The 18975-nt window shown below is 42.0% G+C and overlaps 1 protein-coding gene across 1 annotated transcript; it reads left to right on the plus strand.

The window, feature by feature from the left end:
• Nucleotides 1–10224: 10224 nt before the first annotated feature.
• LOC147622982 (obtusifoliol 14-alpha demethylase-like) lies at nt 10225–12772 on the plus strand. Its single transcript, XM_086821006.1, has 3 exons — nt 10225–11120; nt 11395–11840; nt 11933–12772. Exons 1-3 carry the CDS (start codon nt 10626–10628, stop codon nt 12486–12488), a joined length of 1497 nt encoding a protein of 498 aa, XP_086677132.1. The 5' UTR covers nt 10225–10625; the 3' UTR covers nt 12489–12772.
• The last annotated feature ends 6203 nt before the right edge of the window (nt 12773–18975 follow it).

An 18975-nucleotide genomic window follows, 5' to 3' on the forward strand; every position in this document is an offset into this window, starting at 1 on the left:
GCTGGTAGCTATGCAACATTTTTGAAATCTTAGATATCTACACATTGAAGTGTCATGATTTTCTAATTTTACACAATGAGCACAATAGAGTAATGGCCTTGCTCTTAACTGTGGACACTCGGTGGTGGTGTGATTCAATCTGCACAAAGAGCACCACACAAATTTCTTGCAGGGGTAAAGGTGATTTTGCCGATGCCCAAATGTTTCTCTTCCCTCTTTGACTTTCAATTTCTCTAATATGGAGCTCATCCACCATCATGTTTCCGTCTTGCTTGCTTCGAGTTCCAATTTCTTGGTGGTGGCTGGAGACACGCGAAGTCGTAGTTGCTAAAGATGTTTTAACATCTTCTGGTTGTGGCAATTCCAACATATTGTCTTCATATTCGATTGCCAATTTGCAACATGCATCAAGTGTAGCAGGTCAAGCTAGTACTAGGTAATCATGCATTTTATGGTCTCTAACCCCTCTCCGAAAACAAGGCAACAACTGAATCATCAGTTAACCTTTTCTCGAATTTTGAGCCTCAAATTTAAGTGCTTAAGATGAGAAACATAGTCTCTCATCGACTCATCTTCCTTTTGTTTAATATTATGTAATTGTGCCACAGGGCTCCATCTATCACCACTTCGGGAAAAACTGGGCACAAAAACATTCTTTAGCCTTGTGAATTTAACCTTATCCTCGGGCTTAAGGGTTCGGAACCACTAATGAGTTTTTTCTTCCAAGGTCAAGGAGAAGGCATGTATCATTGTCACATCACTGACTAGCCCATAGTTTCACATGTGGATTCAAAAATCTGTACATGATGGATGAGATCCCCGTCCCCAGAGAACTTTTGGACAAGTTTTGAAATGATATGTGGTTTCATCTGGGAAGGTCGGGATTCTAGAGCAGTGCCTAGTTCTCTGACCATCCCCCGGCCCATTTCTACTGCCATATTTAGCAGGTCCACCCTTGTGGCTACATTAAGGTCCATGGTTGGATCTATCCTAGGCCTTTGAGGAACTGCTCCCCCCATTCCTAGACCTCGTCCCCTTCCTAGGCCTTTGAGGAACTACTCCCCCCCTTCCTAGACCTCGTCCCCTTCTTGTATTAGCTCTTCTAGGTATTTCTGGTCCATGGGACGGAGGGACTCCCCATTAGTCACCTCCGTACGTCTTTGTAGAATCAGGAGTTCCATGTCTTGTAGGAATGTAGGGTGATTGATCATCTGCTCAGTATCCTTTTTGGTGTAAAGACGGTCCTCTACTTCACCTGCCATGCTTGCTAAGTTACCCTCCTCTTCTATGGTTGTAAACCCTTCCTCCATTCTGGATTCCTCGTTTATGGGTTCCAAGTTTGGTATTTCTACCTCACTTCTACCCATAACTATGACTGGAGTGGGTTAGAACTTCCTGTTTCCTTTTGCTCAGCTCGCATATTTTGAGTATTTGCTCTTATTTCCTTAAGCTCAATTTTTCTAATTATCGTTCCACCTCACTCAGTTTGAGGTCTAACTCTACTTCCTCGATGGTGGAGAAGAATATGTGACCCATCTTGGTCGCACTTTCTATGTCCCGTCTTATTCGGGTGGTGCCGGTATTTGACAGCCTAGAATTCGATGTTTGGAATGGCACTTCTTATTGTGGACCAAGTCCAGCACTTGTTGTTGAGACAGACCCATGCCCGCAGATTGTGCTTCTTCATCATGATTGGTTTGGAGACCAAAAAATCCCCGACAAGCGATATCAATGATACCACTGGACCTGGTTGGGGAGGGTGGTTTCTCCTCTTTCCCAAACCGAGCGTATCTCAGCCCTTCTTCCATGGACTCTTCACTACTAGTTTCAGCGATGGTCAAGTTTCTTAAAACACTCAAGTGTGTGCTTGCAAAATGTCCTGATCCCCACACTTCTTTGATACGAAGATCCTGGGTGATTCGATGCACTATTCGTCAGGTGTAAGATCATCTCTGATGAGTTTTTCAGATCTTAATTGCATGTATGTACGACTTGATAAGCTATTTGTCAACCCAATTTGATTTTGCTTCTGATTCTATCGCTGTGTTTCCGAAGCCATGAAACTGCAGAGAATGGTTCACGACATAAAATTGCTGGAAATGGTTCACAGTATGAACGTTATCCTGCACTTTCACATGCTCAAAGAATTTAGCCCTTTGGGTTAGATCCCCTCTTTTTGATATAGGCTGCCCTCCTTAACCAACCCTTGTGGCCTTGGTCTGCTGACTAATCGTTGGATTTGGCCAACCCGTAAATCTACAGAGAATGTTTCACGTCGTGTGAACATGAAAGGATTTCATGCCGTGAAGGGTTTCACGTCGTGAACGCTTTACTGAACTTTCACATGCTCAAAAATTTTAGCAAACTTCATGGTGTCAGAGGTGTCAGGATAAGGTTGCCTATTTTTGGCAAGGCAATCCCGTGATTTTTGGTGTTAATTGCGGCACTGATTTCGTGAGCGATTCGTAGCGTGAAATTGCAGGAAATGGTTCATGGCATGAACGTGTTTCTACAATTTCACGTGGAACTTCCGACATTGAAAATTGTGATTTTGGGTGCGTAATACTTATCCAATTGATACCAAATTGATTGTGCCACTCCTAAGGAATGAAATCCAAGTTCTTGGCACAGTCAATGGTCCCTTATGTTTTTTATTTTTATGAATTTTTGAAAAAAAAAAAAGAAAACCAAACACCAACTTGCTCATTCACATTGGTGTCTTCAATGATGCGAATATCAAAATTAACAAGAACAAATAGTGAAGCTTTATCCTAAAACCACTCCACCACAAACATACACAACATCTTATCCATTCATTTTCTACACAATTCACTACCAGAATGCAAGGGCAATAATGAATCTTATGCAATGGGAGCTGAAACTCCAAGAGGATGGAAGAAACAAAGGTGTTTCCTCGGTAGCGATGCCAAAAATGTTATGGGCTACCACCCTCCAAGAGGGAACCCTACACATTCACCTAAAGGATGAGCGATAGATCACAATTGTCGTAGGGCACTTACCAATGCTTTGAACTTGAGTTCCTTGAAGCCTCCAAGCTCACTTGTTAAGCTCCAAGCTCCAAGCTCCACCTCCATGCTGTCACCGTAGAGTCGCTCACACCGTAAGGCAATCACTCTCTCTCTCACTCTCTCACACAAGCATGAAAGAGGCACAATGCTAGAATTCTCTCACTCCTTCAATCTCTCTTAAGACACAAGAGAGAGCTCTCTATAGCACAAAGGGGATTGCGTCTTTTCATTATGAGAAAATGCTTTATATACATTTGGCCCTTATTCACACTTGGGCGCCCAAAACTTACTTACTAGGCCTTGGGTGGCCAATATCTCATAATGTACAACTTTTATAGTGCCGTTTCCTAACACTTATTAATGTCCTCAATTGAGGATCATGTTTGTTAATCCAAAATGGGATTAACACCTATACTACACATAGAAGTGTTACCGTGCCATCATGGAACCAGCTGTGGTAGTGCGCCTAGAGCAAATTGGGCTCGGCAGGTTTCCCATGATGATGGAACCTTGGGGATCCAACCTCCTAAACTGCCTTTACTTCATCGAAACCTACAATGCAAGCCAGGCAGCATGGTAGGTCCTCGATCCCCCCTCACAGTGCACCTCAGCTTGGATATGGTTTGAGAAGCCCTCTAACTCCAAAGGATTGAGAAATTGTATGTCCTCCATAGCCATGTCATGTAGCATGTGTGGGACACCTTCCAGGGCCCCATGACCGAGGATGGTTGGTCATGCCAGCACTAGTGCTCTCCTTCCTCCGAAACACTCTTGGGTGGACCGCTTCAACCGCTATAACCTCTCCACCCTCACCCAAGTTCATCGAAGGGTGCTAATAAAATGTGTCGAGTACCTTCACAATAAAATGTGTCGAGTACCTTCACAAGGAGCTCCATGCAATCTGCACGAACCCCCAAGGCAAGCTGTGGTGGCAGCCTCATGTCTTCTCACCAAAGTCTTATATCATGCAGCAGGGTGGGACGAATCGCCCAAACCCACGTGATTGTAGAGGGAGGCCACCGTACCTCACTCAATCCCCGAGCCTCAACCTTCTCCCACCACTCCCCCCTCCAAGCACCATCATTTTGAGACACAAGAAGAAGACGAACGACACAAAGCTACAGACGAGGAGGAGCTATGTAAGACCTCCCAATTCCTGGAGGAAACCCTTCTGCACTCCTCACCCAGCACCCTTGGTGGCCAACCCCTCCCCTTGCCTCGCGCCCTCTTGCCCCGATGAAGGTCCCTCTGCATCACCCTCCACAACCAACATACATACCATGGACACACTACGATGGGTGCAGGCCAAGTGCTTCCACTAACAACAGGCTTTCTTCGAAGGCATGTGCACCTCCCAAGGCACACTCCCAGATTTTGATGCAGGAATCTCCAATTTAGCTAGAGAGCTCATGACATCCATGACTGACTACATGCAGTGACAACATGAGTAGGTCACGGCCTCACAATCGGCCATGCTGCCGACCTCATCCAAAGTCAATAGGATCTCAAGGCTGCTTTACATGCCAATGCCAAACTGTAGAGGCCTCACTCATGGACTGAGAGACCAACCTTGCCAAAGCCCTCAATGTTGTGGACCATCTACAAGCACAGTTTTTATGAAACGCTCAAGAGGAAGCCAAATCTACCCAAGCCCAATGCTCCCTAGCTCAACGGGAAGCCGAGAAGATGCGGCACATTGCTCAAGCTGCCCAAGATGGCTGAGTCCACATATGCACCTTGTTCAAAGCCTACAAGCACGTTACAGAGCGAAAAGACAAGCAACTGCTGCAAGTAGCTAAAGAGCACCAGCCAAGCATAGCCACCTGCTCCGAGGCAAGCATCCATTGAAACCGAAGACAAAGTTGACACATTGATGGATGCAACCACCAAACTTCCCACCCCAAAACCCTGCCAACATCTTAGAACTCAATTTCTGGCCCCTCCAACTAAACCTCATCTAGCATAACATCTTTTTTGAGGAGCCCATCACCACATCCTCCCTCTCCTACCTAATTTCCGAAATCCCTCCCCACTCCATCAATCTACTTGTCGCCCTCTTCTTTCAAAGGCAAATCTCTTTTGATAGCCCTGCCATCCTCTTCACCCTCCCACCATCCTCTTCACCCTCCCAATCCATCCTCTTACTACCAACCTCTTCAATTGGGCCCACCTCTTGGAGCACAAAACAAGCCACTAAAACCGATGCCTCAATCGAGCTCATAGTGCCCCCTAGCATCTATCCACTTATGCCTCCTCCAAGTTTCTTACTGCCACCATTGCCTAAATGGAAAGAGACGGATAGCCCAACATCTACCTGGCCTAGAAGACCCTTCATCATGCCAAACCACCGAACCCTACTCCCCCCAAGGCCTCTTTGTTATGTATACTAGAGTTTACCATCAACTTGAGATCATCGCCACCACCGCCATCATGTAATTTGATGACACACACATGGCTTTTTCCTAGGACTTCACTGTAGAAGAGGCCCGCCAAGCCAAGACCTTCTTCTCCAAAAAACTTGCTATTTCCACTAACAAAGATGACGCTAAATACCCCTCCCCTAGTGGTGACACCCAAACCTAGGGACCTCACCCCTAGCACCCTTATCAGGCTCCTCGCTCGCACACCCACGGCAGCTCCACTACACTGCTGCACCCACCCCCAACTGGCACCCACCAACATGCGCCTGACCCCCCACCCTACATGCTCACCTCATGCATAATCTTTCCACCCCAAGCCTCCTCCTTGACCACCCTTCCTCTCCTCCCTTCACCACATGCCACCCATCCTCACCTACCATCGCCATCCCCTTCTCTGACACCACCCTCACCCCCTTCCTCTGTTTAAATTGGATTGGCCCGCCACTTCTCCCCCATGACAAACCCTCTTCGTTAGTGTGCCCACCCACCCTGCTTGATGCCTCGCTCAGCACCAAACCCTCTACCTCGAAAACCCCTTCCTACCATGAACCCTCACCCTCCCCAATCCCTATCAGTATACCCCTAGAGGAAGGTGAAATTCCCCTCCATCCCCCACAAGATCAAGATAAGGTGGATCCCCGATTTAATCCCCTCAATTGGTGCGACCCTCTAGATTACACCGAGTTCGAACAGGTTATCCAAATCCTCCTCGGTCACCAAATCCAACAAGCACACCTTGCGATATGGACATCCACGTCCCTTTGACTCTACATTGATGCCAAGTAGGATGCCTAGAAAGGTCAGCACCCGCATAGGCAGCGAGGGGGATACACACGGCCCAAACAACCCAAAAGCTTAGCCCATCACTTTTTGATCTTATGGGGGTGAACAACTTGTCTAGTGGTTCCCTTTTTGAAGCCTCACATTTGGCTACTGCAAAGCCCCGCGGTACACATCTGCACCAACCCCTCATACCTCCCCATCCACCGTCGATGGGCGTGGGACCTGTTCTTCCAAGAATAGCACTAGAACCCCAAAATCCAATTCAACTTTCCATGGTTCAGCCCCCCCACTTTCGGCAGTCCCTACACTGAAGAAATCATGATCGCACACACGGATGAGTACCTTCAATGCCAAATATGAGAGAGTGCCCGACCTGACCATCATCTTGTCACCATCCGCTTCTTTAACCTCATCATAACCATATTGGGAGAGTTCCCCACATGGTACCACTATGATGAGGATCCCAAGGCCTTGCATTTGACATCAACAAGGGCCCTACACTCAAGCAACTTTTTGGGTATTACGAGCAAATATAGTGGATGGAGTCACTAGCCTGGCAACTCCAAACCTTTGAAGACATGATGGAGACAATGTTCTAGACAAGATACAAAGCTTTCCATCACTCCCCCCAACACCCCAAATCGTGGTATAATTTTGTTTGCACCTACTCCCTCCACAAACCTTCATTGCCGGTTTCTAGGAAAACGGACCCAAACTAGGGAGGGGGTTATGTTAACCACAATTGTTAACATTAATCCTACTATTTTGATCAAAGCGTGGTTACACTTCATGTAAATCATTTTTATGTAAAACTACGCTAAGCGCTTCATAAAAAAAGATATGGGATGATCGAGCTTATGACATGTGAAATCCTGGCCATGAACTAGAAAGCCTAGGTGTACATAGAGCTAGAGAACTGGTTTTGGGCCCCCAATTGTTAAATGGGAGTAAAAAGTGAGCTCTTGTATATAAGTGACTTGAAGAAATATGAAAAGAATACAATCACATTATCACATTTGAGTCTTCTTCTACTTCTCTCTTACTCTTGTGTGGTGATAGTGGTGAGTTTGTATGTTGATGCTTGCTTGCTTTCTTGATTGTGTGTGTGTGCTTGTAGGTGATGCTCTCTATCTGCTCTCCATTCCCTTTTTTTTCTTCTTCTTCTCCTCTCTCTCTCTCTCTCTCTCTCTCCTTGCACACATGAAGGCATTGAGATAGAGGTTGAGCTTTCCATAGCTCCTTCTCTCATTACTCTCTACCTAGCACATGGAAGCTCCACTTGGGTGACACAAGTGGTGGTGGAGTGAGCCCCTAGCGACTTCACATCGAGGAGTTAACCCTCATAGGGTTGGCTACGTGCATGCTCCGAAACCGACCCTTGCATCTTCTCTTCTCTCCTTCTCCACCCATGCAAGGTGAATGCTCATTTTGGTTTACCTTCTAGAGATTCAACTGCCCTCTTGAGTAGCTAAGTAGCCATGTAAGCAGATACCATGTAAGATGATACAACATGTAGTGTATATAAGAGAACACTCACAAGAAGTAGGATCTTTCATAGCACAAAACTTTAAAACTCATATTACATAATAACAGAGATAAAGAAGAATAATATATTATTTTAGTGAATTGATATAGTGGATGGTAAAGCTCATATTACATAATAACAGAGATAAAGAAAATAATATATTATTTTAGTGAAGTGATATAGTGGATGGTAAAGCTCCACACCCATGTGCTCCAATAAAGAGAGACTTGATGGGCTGATCTGAAGGTACTAAGACAGAGGTTGTATGTTAGTAAAAGCTAGGAAGTAAACTCATAATTATGACTGATGAAATGCATACAGAAGGGTTGGCCATGCATCTATATAGGCTTTTATACGTGGGGCATCATGACCACACACATAGGTTGTGCTATCATCCTCTTAAAGATCCATAAAGATGATCTAAAAATGGCTACACAATTGCCCCACCTCCCACACCCATCCGAGCTTATCTTAGGCCTTCTTCGAGCCACACAATGGTGTCTAAGAGTAAAGTCTACATTGATGTGGGCACGTCGGAGCTTGTGATCAACGATGGTGAGATCAAGGTCAAGAGCGGAGTGACCGTGGTGGGGTAGAAGTGAGGAGCCACTCGGTGATATTCAACGATGGCAGTGAGACCCCCATTGACCTCATCATGTACGCGACTGGATACACATCCATGAATGGGTGCTACAAACACGACATGGTAATGGGCTTAGGTGTAGGTCACTAGCTACTGACATTATTATAGTAACCGCATGATCATTTGTTCTCTCGGACTCTCTACATTATTATTTAATGCAGATATTGTTGAGCTCTTCATTTTTTGTAGCCCATTGAGAGTGGGTCATGTTCTGTGCAATGTGAATTTTTTGGGGTTTGTTGCCAAGTTTCCCTCTAATTTTCTCCTCACTCGGAAAAGGTTGCTTGGTGTTTGGTAATAATCTCTATGAATCACAAGAGTAAAGTGCGCTTGTACACTTAATGTGGACATATTGACAATTCATGTGGCTTCTACTATCTAACTTTACAAGGAGAAAATGGAGGGCATGTAATATATCACCATAATTTTTTTGGCCTACATAAACTTGGTAGCTTCAACACACGAGAATTTCCATAGATCTCTTTTGAGATTTCAAATGAAAATGATTATTTAAAGGCAATCAAGAAATCTACTATTTACTCATGATCATTCCTTTCAATTCCAATAATAAAAGGTGGTGTAATTACAACTCCTATACGTTCTACTTTCATCATCAAAATATACGATAAATACTATTACAAATTTCGTACTTTGGAAAGTTGAAAGAATGTATGTGTGTGTGTGTGTGTGTGTGTGTGCGCGCGCGCGTATTTACATGAGAGAGAGAGAGAGAGAGAGAGAGAGAGAGAGAGAGAGAGAGAGAGGCACGTTTAACATTTTTTATTGAAGCAAAATAAACGTCCTTTTTAATTGAAAAGCTAAAGTTCTAAGAGAATATTACATCCTTTAAAGGTGAATATATGATTTCGTCTTTATCTACCTCCCAAGATTAATTCCACCAATCAATATTGTAAAGAGTCAAAGATATAAAAGACCATCAAGGGCTCCTTTTGCAAAGGTAGGCATTAACAAACTTGGGGGGAATATTTGCATGTATAATATAACAGTTGATAGATCATGAGAAGTGTGTTTCCATATAGAGTATGCTCCAGGCATTTAAGACATGCACAGATACATTAGTGTGGCTAAAAAAGTTCTTGTCATAGTTTATAACAAAACCATCTTGAGTTGTGATCACTTTTGTCCGCATGCCATTGTCGGCAGTGCATATTGAATAGTGCTTGCTACTAATAACCATAAACAATCTTTGAACTAGGATATTCAAATCCAAGACTGCTTAAATCAATATTAATGCATGTGTTTTTCATGTGTTGTGAGTTAATACTTTTGGGCATGTGTGCCAAAGAGAGCAGAGGGGGTGGGGTGGTGGGGGGGAATGATGTTTGGATATAAGACAAGATCAACCATGTCACTAAGGATTCTAGTGTTCGTTAGTTAGTCTTCCAATGGCATACTTCAAGGTTTTATCCTTAAGGCCAGGTTCAGAGATGGGTGGTAGACCGAGAACCCCTTTTGTGTGCATGGCTTTTTGCAGACTTGAGGGCACCCTATCATTTACAAAGGGGACACAAAACCCACACATTAATCCAAGCTCGCAGTGCACCTCATGCTAGAGCAAGTTGCTTCTACCCGCCCAATCATGGAAAGGAATGCAGGCGGACCTATGATACAAGAGCCGAGCATGGGCACTCATGTGCGTCTGGCGAATGCAGATGCACCTGAGTGCATCTACTGGAGGGCTATAGTTTCCAAAAGTGGAGGTGCTGGGTTCGAATCTAACGGCAAAAAATTGTCTGGAGTCCGGACAAGTGTGAATTACGCTTGCCCACTTGCAAAGGTGGCATATGCACGGACAAGTTTCCAGCCCTGCATTTTAGTAATATATAAGTTCAAAAGATAACTGACAAGACAGACATTGAGCTCATGCAGACTTGCGGCTCTGGCAAAGCTCGGCTCTTTGATCTCACCAGGCTATAATCACGCCTGAAAATCTCACGTTCTGGGGGGAGAAGGTTTGTGCCGAGAGAAAATCAGGGGTTTTTTTTAGACAGGAGCAGAGAGGATGCAAGGGCTTTTAAGAGGAAAAAACTAGGGTTTTGCAGATAGAAAACTAGGGCTTCTTAGGCAGGAACTGATTAGGGTTTTGCAAAGAAATGCGGGGAGAAAACTACGGTTTTCTCCATCTTCGAAGTCCCAGGGTTTCTGAGGGAGATCAAGACAGAAAATTAGGGTTTCTGTAGATTGCGATCCTTGGACTTTCCGGCATGGATCTGTTCTTCAAATCGCCTCTCCCTGTGCTGGGCAACCTGAACCCTCTTTACCGGATCTCGCTGCTCATCGTGTCCACACTGCTGCTGGCCAAGATCTTGTCCACCCTCTACTTCAAGCCCGCCCGCAAGAAGCTTCCCCCGAAGGTCCGTACAGTGCCCCTGATCGGGGGAGTCCGCAAGTTCATGAATGGCCCCATCAACATGATCCGGGAGGAGTACCCCCGCCTTGGAAGCGTCTTCACTGTCGATGTTCTCAACCGGAAAATTACCTTCCTGCTGGGCCCTGAGGAGTCCACCCACTTCTTCAAGGCGCCTGAGTCTGAAATGAGCCAGCAGGAGGTCTACCAGTACAATGTGCCCACGTTTGGCCCTGGTGTCGTGTTCGATGTTGACTACTCGGTGCGGATGGAGCAGTTCCGCTTCTTCAGCGAGTCCCTTCGTGTTAGCAGCCTCAAGAGCTATGTGGAGCACATGGTTTTCGAGGCCGAGGTATGCAATCGCCTCTTTCTGTAGATGCTTTACGTCTCTACTGATGCCTTTTTTATGTGGTTTACCAAGGTGGCATATGGATATCATTTTTGTTCATTTTTTGAGTTGATGCAAAGCATGCACGCATGTGAAGTTTGGATCTGATAGGAGTTTACATTCAAATTAACTCTAATTTTGCTTTGTATATTAAGGTGGATAATCACTTAGCAGTAATCACAATTACTGTGATATAGTCTGTAAGCATACTTATCATCATATTTGCTGATATGGACAGAATTTTTTCTCTAAATGGGGTGATGAGGGTGAAGTGGACTTGAAGAGTGAACTCGAACATTTGATTATCCTCACTGCAAGCAGGTGCCTCTTAGGCAGGGAGGTCAGAGATCAGTTGTTTCAGAATGTGAGTGATCTCTTTCATGACCTTGACAATGGGATGCTTCCCATAAGTGTGTTGTTTCCTTACCTTCCGATCCCGGCACATAGACGGAGAGATCAAGCCAGGAAGCAATTGGCAGACATTTTCTCCAAGATCATTCAAAATCGGAGGGCTTCTGGCAAGAGTGAGGCCGACATGCTCCAAGCATTCATTGATTCTAAGTACAGAGCAACTGGACGCTCATTGACAGACGATGAGATAACTGGGTTGTTGATTGCTGCTCTTTTTGCCGGTCAACACACAAGTTCTATCACCTCAACATGGACTGGTGCTTACCTCTTGAGGTGAGTTACTTCGTATTTCTTGGGTTTTAGATGATGTTTATGCAAGGGTTTATCTAATGCTCATTTTGCTTTATTTATTTTGATGTTTTTAGACACAAGCAATACTTGGCACCAGTGTTGGATGAGCAGCGGGAGGTTATGAAACGCCATGGAGACACACTGGATTATGATGTTCTGGGTGAGATGGATGTTTTGTATCGGTCCATAAAAGAGGCACTTCGTCTTCATCCACCTCTCATTCTTTTGCTCCGCTATAATCACAAGGATTTTCCTGTGAAGACTAGAGAAGGCAGTGAGTATGTGGTACCAAAGGGGCATGTTGTGGCAACTTCACCTGCATTTGCCAATCGATTACCTTACGTTTACAGAAATCCAGATACTTATGACCCAGAAAGGTTTTCCCCTGGACGCGACGAAGACAAGGCAGCTGGGGCATTCTCATACGTATCTTTTGGTGGTGGAAGACATGGCTGTCTGGGTGAACCCTTTGCTTACCTGCAAATCAAAACAATTTGGAGTCACTTGTTCCGCAATTTTGAGCTGGAGTTGATCTCACCGTTTCCAGAAATTGATTGGGATGCTATGGTTGTAGGTGTGAAGGGGAAGGTAATGGTAAGGTACAAGAAAAGGAGTTTGAAGCTTGAGTAGTAATGTCTTTCAAGCTCTCTCTTTTTAATCAAATTTGTGCTGGTCAGAAACAGTACACTTTTATAGCTGTAGCTTCGAAGTTAGCAAGGGGTTATGTTTTGGGTTTTCACGGAGCTTTGGTTTCAGAAGCTAGACGTTGAACATCATGTTACCATTTGTTCCGAGTTATCTTAATATTCAAGCTTTGTTATTTGTAAATACATATTTTATCTGCTCCCTTCACGTACTTATGACTCATGTTAGTAATATTTTTAGGAAATGAAATATATTCAATTTAAGTTCTCATTGTACGCTTACCTGCCATTGGCTCTCTCTCCATATTGACATTGGATTCCCTATATTCCTCACCCAACTCTATTTCATGGCATTGTGGCATGGAGATTCATATGCTTCCATCATACTCTGCTCTCATGCTGCTCAGGTATGCCCTTTCACGCTTTGAACATAGCTTAGATAGCTGGTTTTTGTCCACAAGGGTAATCTTCATTGATACTTAACGTATCTGTGCATGCCTTGATCTTAGAATAACAAAAGCATAATCTTGGTTTGTATTGATTAAGAAACAACTGCTTTAATGCTTATATTATTATAGCTGTAATGTTGCATGCTATAGATAAGACAGAAGTAGCCGTATATAAGTTTACTTCATTCTTGCAGCATTGACTGACCCCTAGTTAAGTTTGGTTGCTCGGGCTGTTACACTTTCTGATTATGGTATGGTATTGTCGGATCCAAATGTAGGTACATTCCATCCATTTCCGATGGGTACACAAAAGCGATGAAGTTGCTTTGACTACTGAACCATGCGTGTTTGTTAAACTCGTGAATTGGATGATTGGGCAGGGGGCGTAAAAGTTGAAAAATGATGTCTATCACCCATTTGGTGTGCCCTATTTTGTATTCATGCTCTCCTTAGTATTGTTTTTTTAAAAGAAGAAACTCCTCACTATAACTTATATAAACATATGCCTTTTTGTACTACCCATATTATGAGTTGTCCCTTTCCTAGAACTTGTTTAGAAGCTGTTCAAACTATGTTGTACTTGGTTTCTAGATTTCAATAGTCTATGCACAATCCCCTGATCATCCTACAACTGGTTTAGTGCTTGTTATCCAGTTTTCAGATTATCTGGCTATTAACTATAGATGTTGACGTCCTTGAATGATGTATCTGAACATTAAGCAAAGATAAAGCCTACATTAAGAATTATTTAGTCGTTTAAATGTTTTACCCATAGATAAAGCCTACATTAAGAATTATTTGCCCATTTTAATGATTTATCCAAAGATAAAGCCTGCATTAAGAGTTACTGGAATGGTTCTTTTTTGTCCTTATGTTAAGTGTGTGTGCAAAAACAGCCCAGTTGTCATGCTACAATTATCTGGGTAGATCTTCTTTGGTACATACTTAATCACCTGAACACTCTTTTCTCTCTTTGGCGTCTGCCTCTTTTTCTTTTCAAACTTGGATTAATATGTTGCCCCTTGAACTTCAAATCCTAAAGAGGATCCTCTTAAAGAATTCTTTTATAAAAGGTCTATTACATGTTGCATCCGCCTCCCTTTTTCTCTCTCATCTCAGTACCTTGTCAATCTCAAAGAGAACCTTTAGAGGAAGACACATAAGTGACATGGCCTCACCATCATCAGAACTGATCAAAACTATCACTTGGGATCTGTGATTTCAGATAGCAGATCTAAATGTGATGGGTACGTTCCTTACACCTGCATGTACCATTGGTTTATTAGTACTTGAATTATTATTTTACATCATAAAGCTAAGTAGATTCATTTTGACATATATCTGCAACAGATGTTTTGATTTCTCCTGAACAAATCTATGTTTTTACTAGTAATAAGTGTCCATGAATTAGTGTTTGGTTGGTCATACACTGAGAATCTAAAAGTGTTTTTACTGTGTGTTTAAATTTTAAAAGGTTAAACCCTTTTTGGAATAGGAACTCATGTCCTCCTAGGTGACATCTGTTTTATTTATCACCCTATGCTTAGGGGCTTGATGAATAAGTGTCTTAGCCACATCCCTTAACCATTACAGAGCCTTTGAAGAACTTTGGCTTGGATGGAAAAATACTCAAAGTACAATTCCTGTGGATGCCCATAAGGGATTTATAGCATTTCACTTTCAAAGAATGCTTCCAAAATCTTTCACCCTCATTAATCCTCCTTGTATGTATGCTGATGAATCCCTATGGGATGAAATTAATTGGATAACTCAAAAGGAATTTTTATTTCTAGCTTAGATAAATATGCTCACATCTGGATTTTCATATGCAAATCTTGTATTAGGTATGCTGCTCTCATGAGGGGCGATTCCCCTGAATGTTTAGCTCGTTCCTTAAATCCTCAAGAACTCACTAATCATATCTTCTCTATACTAGCAAACCTTGGTCTAAATACTACTGTTAATCCACAAAAAAACTGCTTTATATAGCTTACTCAATTCTCACAATTGAATCTTTTCTCTCCTTGCTGATCTAGTTACTCAAGCCCTCAACTTTCTTGAAATTGTCATGTTCTGATATTGTGGACAAATCCACCTAGACATTTTGAAATTTAGCAAACTTGCCACAAATGCTTCTTGGCTAATTGATTCCCAATATGAATTTTCAGTTAATATCCCCTCAGAAATCTTCCATATATATTCCTTTGATAGTACTTCATGCTATGAAATAATCCCTCATCATGGCCCTGATAACCTCATGCTACATCCAAACTTGAATTAACCAAGGCAACAAAATCCCTACACCTATGGTGGGAATCATAACATTTGTTGCATTTAAACACAATGGCTACAAAATCCCTACACCCATGGTGGAAATTATACAAATTGTTGCATCATAGAGACTTATACAGATTGTTACATTTAAACACAATGGCTACAAATCCGTGGCCGGAGAACAAAGCAATAACAAATGTGAATTGATGGTATCTTATATGTTCCTTAAAGTGTTTATAGTATTTGCTATGTGAATTGGGGAAGTGAATTACAAATGTTCTCTATATAGAAAATTAGAGTATCTACATAGGAATTTTAACTTTCATCTAGTAAACCAGTCATCTCTATATAAAAAAGTTGCAACACCTATATAGAAAACTCACTATATATTTATATGATCATAGTAAACAAAAGGTCCCTAACTAAAGATATCCACTTCCATAAAATAAATCAAGTATATTAGTATTAAGAAAGCAATCAATCTATATTAATAGAATTTTCATTTAGGAGAGAGATAAGAGAGAGAATGTGCACGTGTGTGTGTGTGGCCGAGAGAGAGAGAGAGAGAGAGAGAGAGAGAGAGAGAGAGAGAGAGAGCAAGATAATGAGAGGAAGAGAGCAAAGGGAGCAAGATTAAAGAGAGATAGGATAAGCAATATGGTAGAGAAGTGGTGAGAGGAAGTTATGGTGTACATATGTATGTATGTCTATTTAAGAGAGAGAGAGAGAGAGAGAGAGAGAGAGAGAGAGAGGCACAAAAAGTCAAGACAATGTGTGAGAAAGAGAAAAAGAGATTGAAAGAGAGGGAGGATGAAAGGAGATATTATGGAGGTATACCTAGATATAGACAGAGAGAGATATATCTAGGTATAGAAAGAGAGAGATATATCTAGGTATACCTAGATATAGACAGAGAGAGATATATCTAGGTATACTTAAGAGAATGTTATGGGTATGAAATTTATTATATTTTTGAAAGAATATATGCTTGAGTATTATGTGTGCAGGAACCAAACCTTAAGTCGAATGTGCGAGCAAATTATTTAAAGGTTGCACAAGGAGCAGGAGCAAGTGGTAAATATGTGCACAAGGAGCACTTTAGTTCAATTAATTTATTTAAAGGTTACACACACACCGTTCGTAGGATGGTGCCGTCGGGGCATTCCAGCCTCCCACTTTCCACCCTACTCATGCGTCAGTTTGTTTTCTAATTAATCTTACCACACTGTTTGACATAAATAAACATGTTCCTTAATTAAAGCCCTTTTCACAAGGTTTGTTAAAACAGCCTTTTTCCATAGTACAATAATGCAAAAGACAAGATTTATAAAAAAAGTTTATATATGAATCAATTTCATACAAGCCAATTTGGCTCTCTTATTCTTTTCCTTTATACTACCGATGATCTAGAATTCGGCCTTCCAGCCTCTACATGTTAGGCAAAACCTTACGGGACCATACACCTCATCGTCGACCGCTGGGGAGGACTCAAGCTGGCCTGTCGCCCCCTTAGGCTCCGTCGCTCGATCCTCCCACCCCTCAGAGGGATGTCCACGCACTAGGGTGGGCTAATTCACCGCACTAGCCTGGGCCCTCAGAACTAGGCAGCATCACAATCACTCACCTCAGTCGGCGAACCTCATTCTCCCAATGGTATGAGGGATACCATGGGCCAACTCTGGGCCTTACTAACGTCTCTACCATTTGGCTATACAAGCACAAGAACGGGGCAGCTTCAAGGCAGGGAGAGTTGTACCTGTATCTTAATTTAACTAAGATAATAATCCATTTACTCAACTAAACCATAGGACTAGAATCCATGTTACCTTCTTCAGAAAACAATCCTTTTCACAAAGATTTTAGCATTTTAACTTGAGATTGTGGATAAGACATTCTTTATTAAGGCATATACTATTGTTTAAAAGAATTTAAACTTTAACTAGTAAATCAATCAAATAGATCACTATTAACAAATTAATAGAGAAGTCGGGGCCATACCTCAATCCCTAAGAATGATATATAATTGAAAAATAAAATATGTATATACCTTATAGAAATTTGTCGTTTATCATTGCCTTTGCTCGTCGTTAACAAGAGCTTTAGAACTTGACATATGAGAATATAGTCTTCTAATACCTTCTCTTACGATTGAAATCATCCAATTATCCCCAAGATTTATCTCCTCTTACTCGTACTGTGACTTTTCTCAATTTCGAAGGTCTATGTGGCAAAATAGCCTTCTCTTGCAGGGCTACGACATACTATTCTTTCTTTAAAAGAAAAGCTATGGAGTTGTGGTCTCTTCCTCCGAAAGACCATAGCAATCTAACATTAGATAAGAATGAAGGGATATATACATCTCAAGATCTAGGATTACCTTGAGGCTACTTGCTGCCTTCTTAGAGTTTTTCCTGTGTAGAGACCCAAACAGAATCAGAAAATTATTTTGGCCATAACTCTCTGATAAAAACTCAAAATATGGTCGTATAGCCAGTCAAAAGAACCAGAAGGCATCTAGTCTACAAGCTAGTGTAGGTAGAATAGGCAAAAACGCCTGTATATAGTCGCAAACGCGTCATCTTTAGAAACGCATTGCTTTTCCACATTTTTAGTATGCATGGACTCTAAATATGTAAAAGTACTCTAAATATGACCTCCTATCACCTAAATTCAAATTTTTATTTTTGGAGATACTTATATCTTAATATAACTATTCTTGTCTTCTTATTTCTTTTAGGATTTTTGGAGCTAATATTTTTATTCTAACACTTTCCTAATGTTTCTAGCCTTATTATCTCACTCTCCTCCAAGTGCACTCTCTTTCTTTCTTGAAATCTAAATTAAAAGAGACACATACATACATGGCTTGGGAGAAACCTTACAATGCATCTCTCCCCCTTATGATCACTTGTTTCTCGCCCTTATATGAGGTGAGTTTGTATTTAGTGCTTTGTGGTTGTACTTAACCCTTTGTGGTTGTTTTCTCTTTAACTAATTGAAGGATCTTTTTTCTGGGAAAAAAAATGTGTTCTTGTATGGTGACTTGCAAGAAGAAGTGTATATGGATCAGCCACCTAGTTTTGAGGATACAGGTCAACCAGAGTATGTATGTAAGCTTAGTAAGGCCTTGTATGGGCTGAAGAAAGCTCCACAAGCATGGCATGACAAGATTGCTGAGTATCTTGTCACTATTGGTTTTCATATGGTAGATACTGATCACTCTTTGTATGTGTGCAAGAGTGTTAAGGGTATTGTGATCATCACAATCTATGCAAATGATCTTATTGTTGTTGGGGGTGACAACGTGGAAAAGATTAAGCATGTGAAAATTCTTCTTAAAAGGAAGTTTAACATGAAGTATTTGGGAGATCTTTGCACTACCTTTTGGGCATTGAGGTCATTCTCACATCTAATGGTATTTGGCTGCACAGAGACAATATGTATTGGATATGTTGTCCAAGTATGGGATGGTTGGTTGTAAGCCAATCTTAGTGCCATTAGATCAAAATGGCAAGCTCAGTGCAGATGCAAGTTATGTGTTGGAGGACCCCACTATCTACAGGAAGATTGTGGGGAGTTTGATCTATGTCACAATTAGCAGGCCAGATCTGAGTTAATTCCACAATGCCCTTGATCTTCAAGGCATAATCATTCACATACATGTTTTTCTTCTCCATAGTATGAAGCTCATTCTTCAACTAAATCTTTCGTGCCTTGGTGTTAGTTTCATATATAGCTTCACTAAGGTGT

The sequence above is a fragment of the Cibotium barometz genome, chromosome 27, assembly GCF_041138505.1.
Source record: "Cibotium barometz isolate CiBa-2024 chromosome 27, ASM4113850v1, whole genome shotgun sequence".
NCBI lineage: Eukaryota > Viridiplantae > Streptophyta > Polypodiopsida > Cyatheales > Cibotiaceae > Cibotium > Cibotium barometz.

Bases quoted from the DNA above. Each gene is read 5' to 3' on its own strand.
- LOC147622982 (XM_086821006.1), top strand. From the start codon at position 10,626: ATGGATCTGTTCTTCAAATCGCCTCTCCCTGTGCTGGGCAACCTGAAC. The intron at 11,121-11,394 runs GTATGCAATCGC...TGATATGGACAG, and splicing joins ACATGGTTTTCGAGGCCGAG to AATTTTTTCTCTAAATGGGG. The intron at 11,841-11,932 runs GTGAGTTACTTC...TGATGTTTTTAG, and splicing joins ACTGGTGCTTACCTCTTGAG to ACACAAGCAATACTTGGCAC.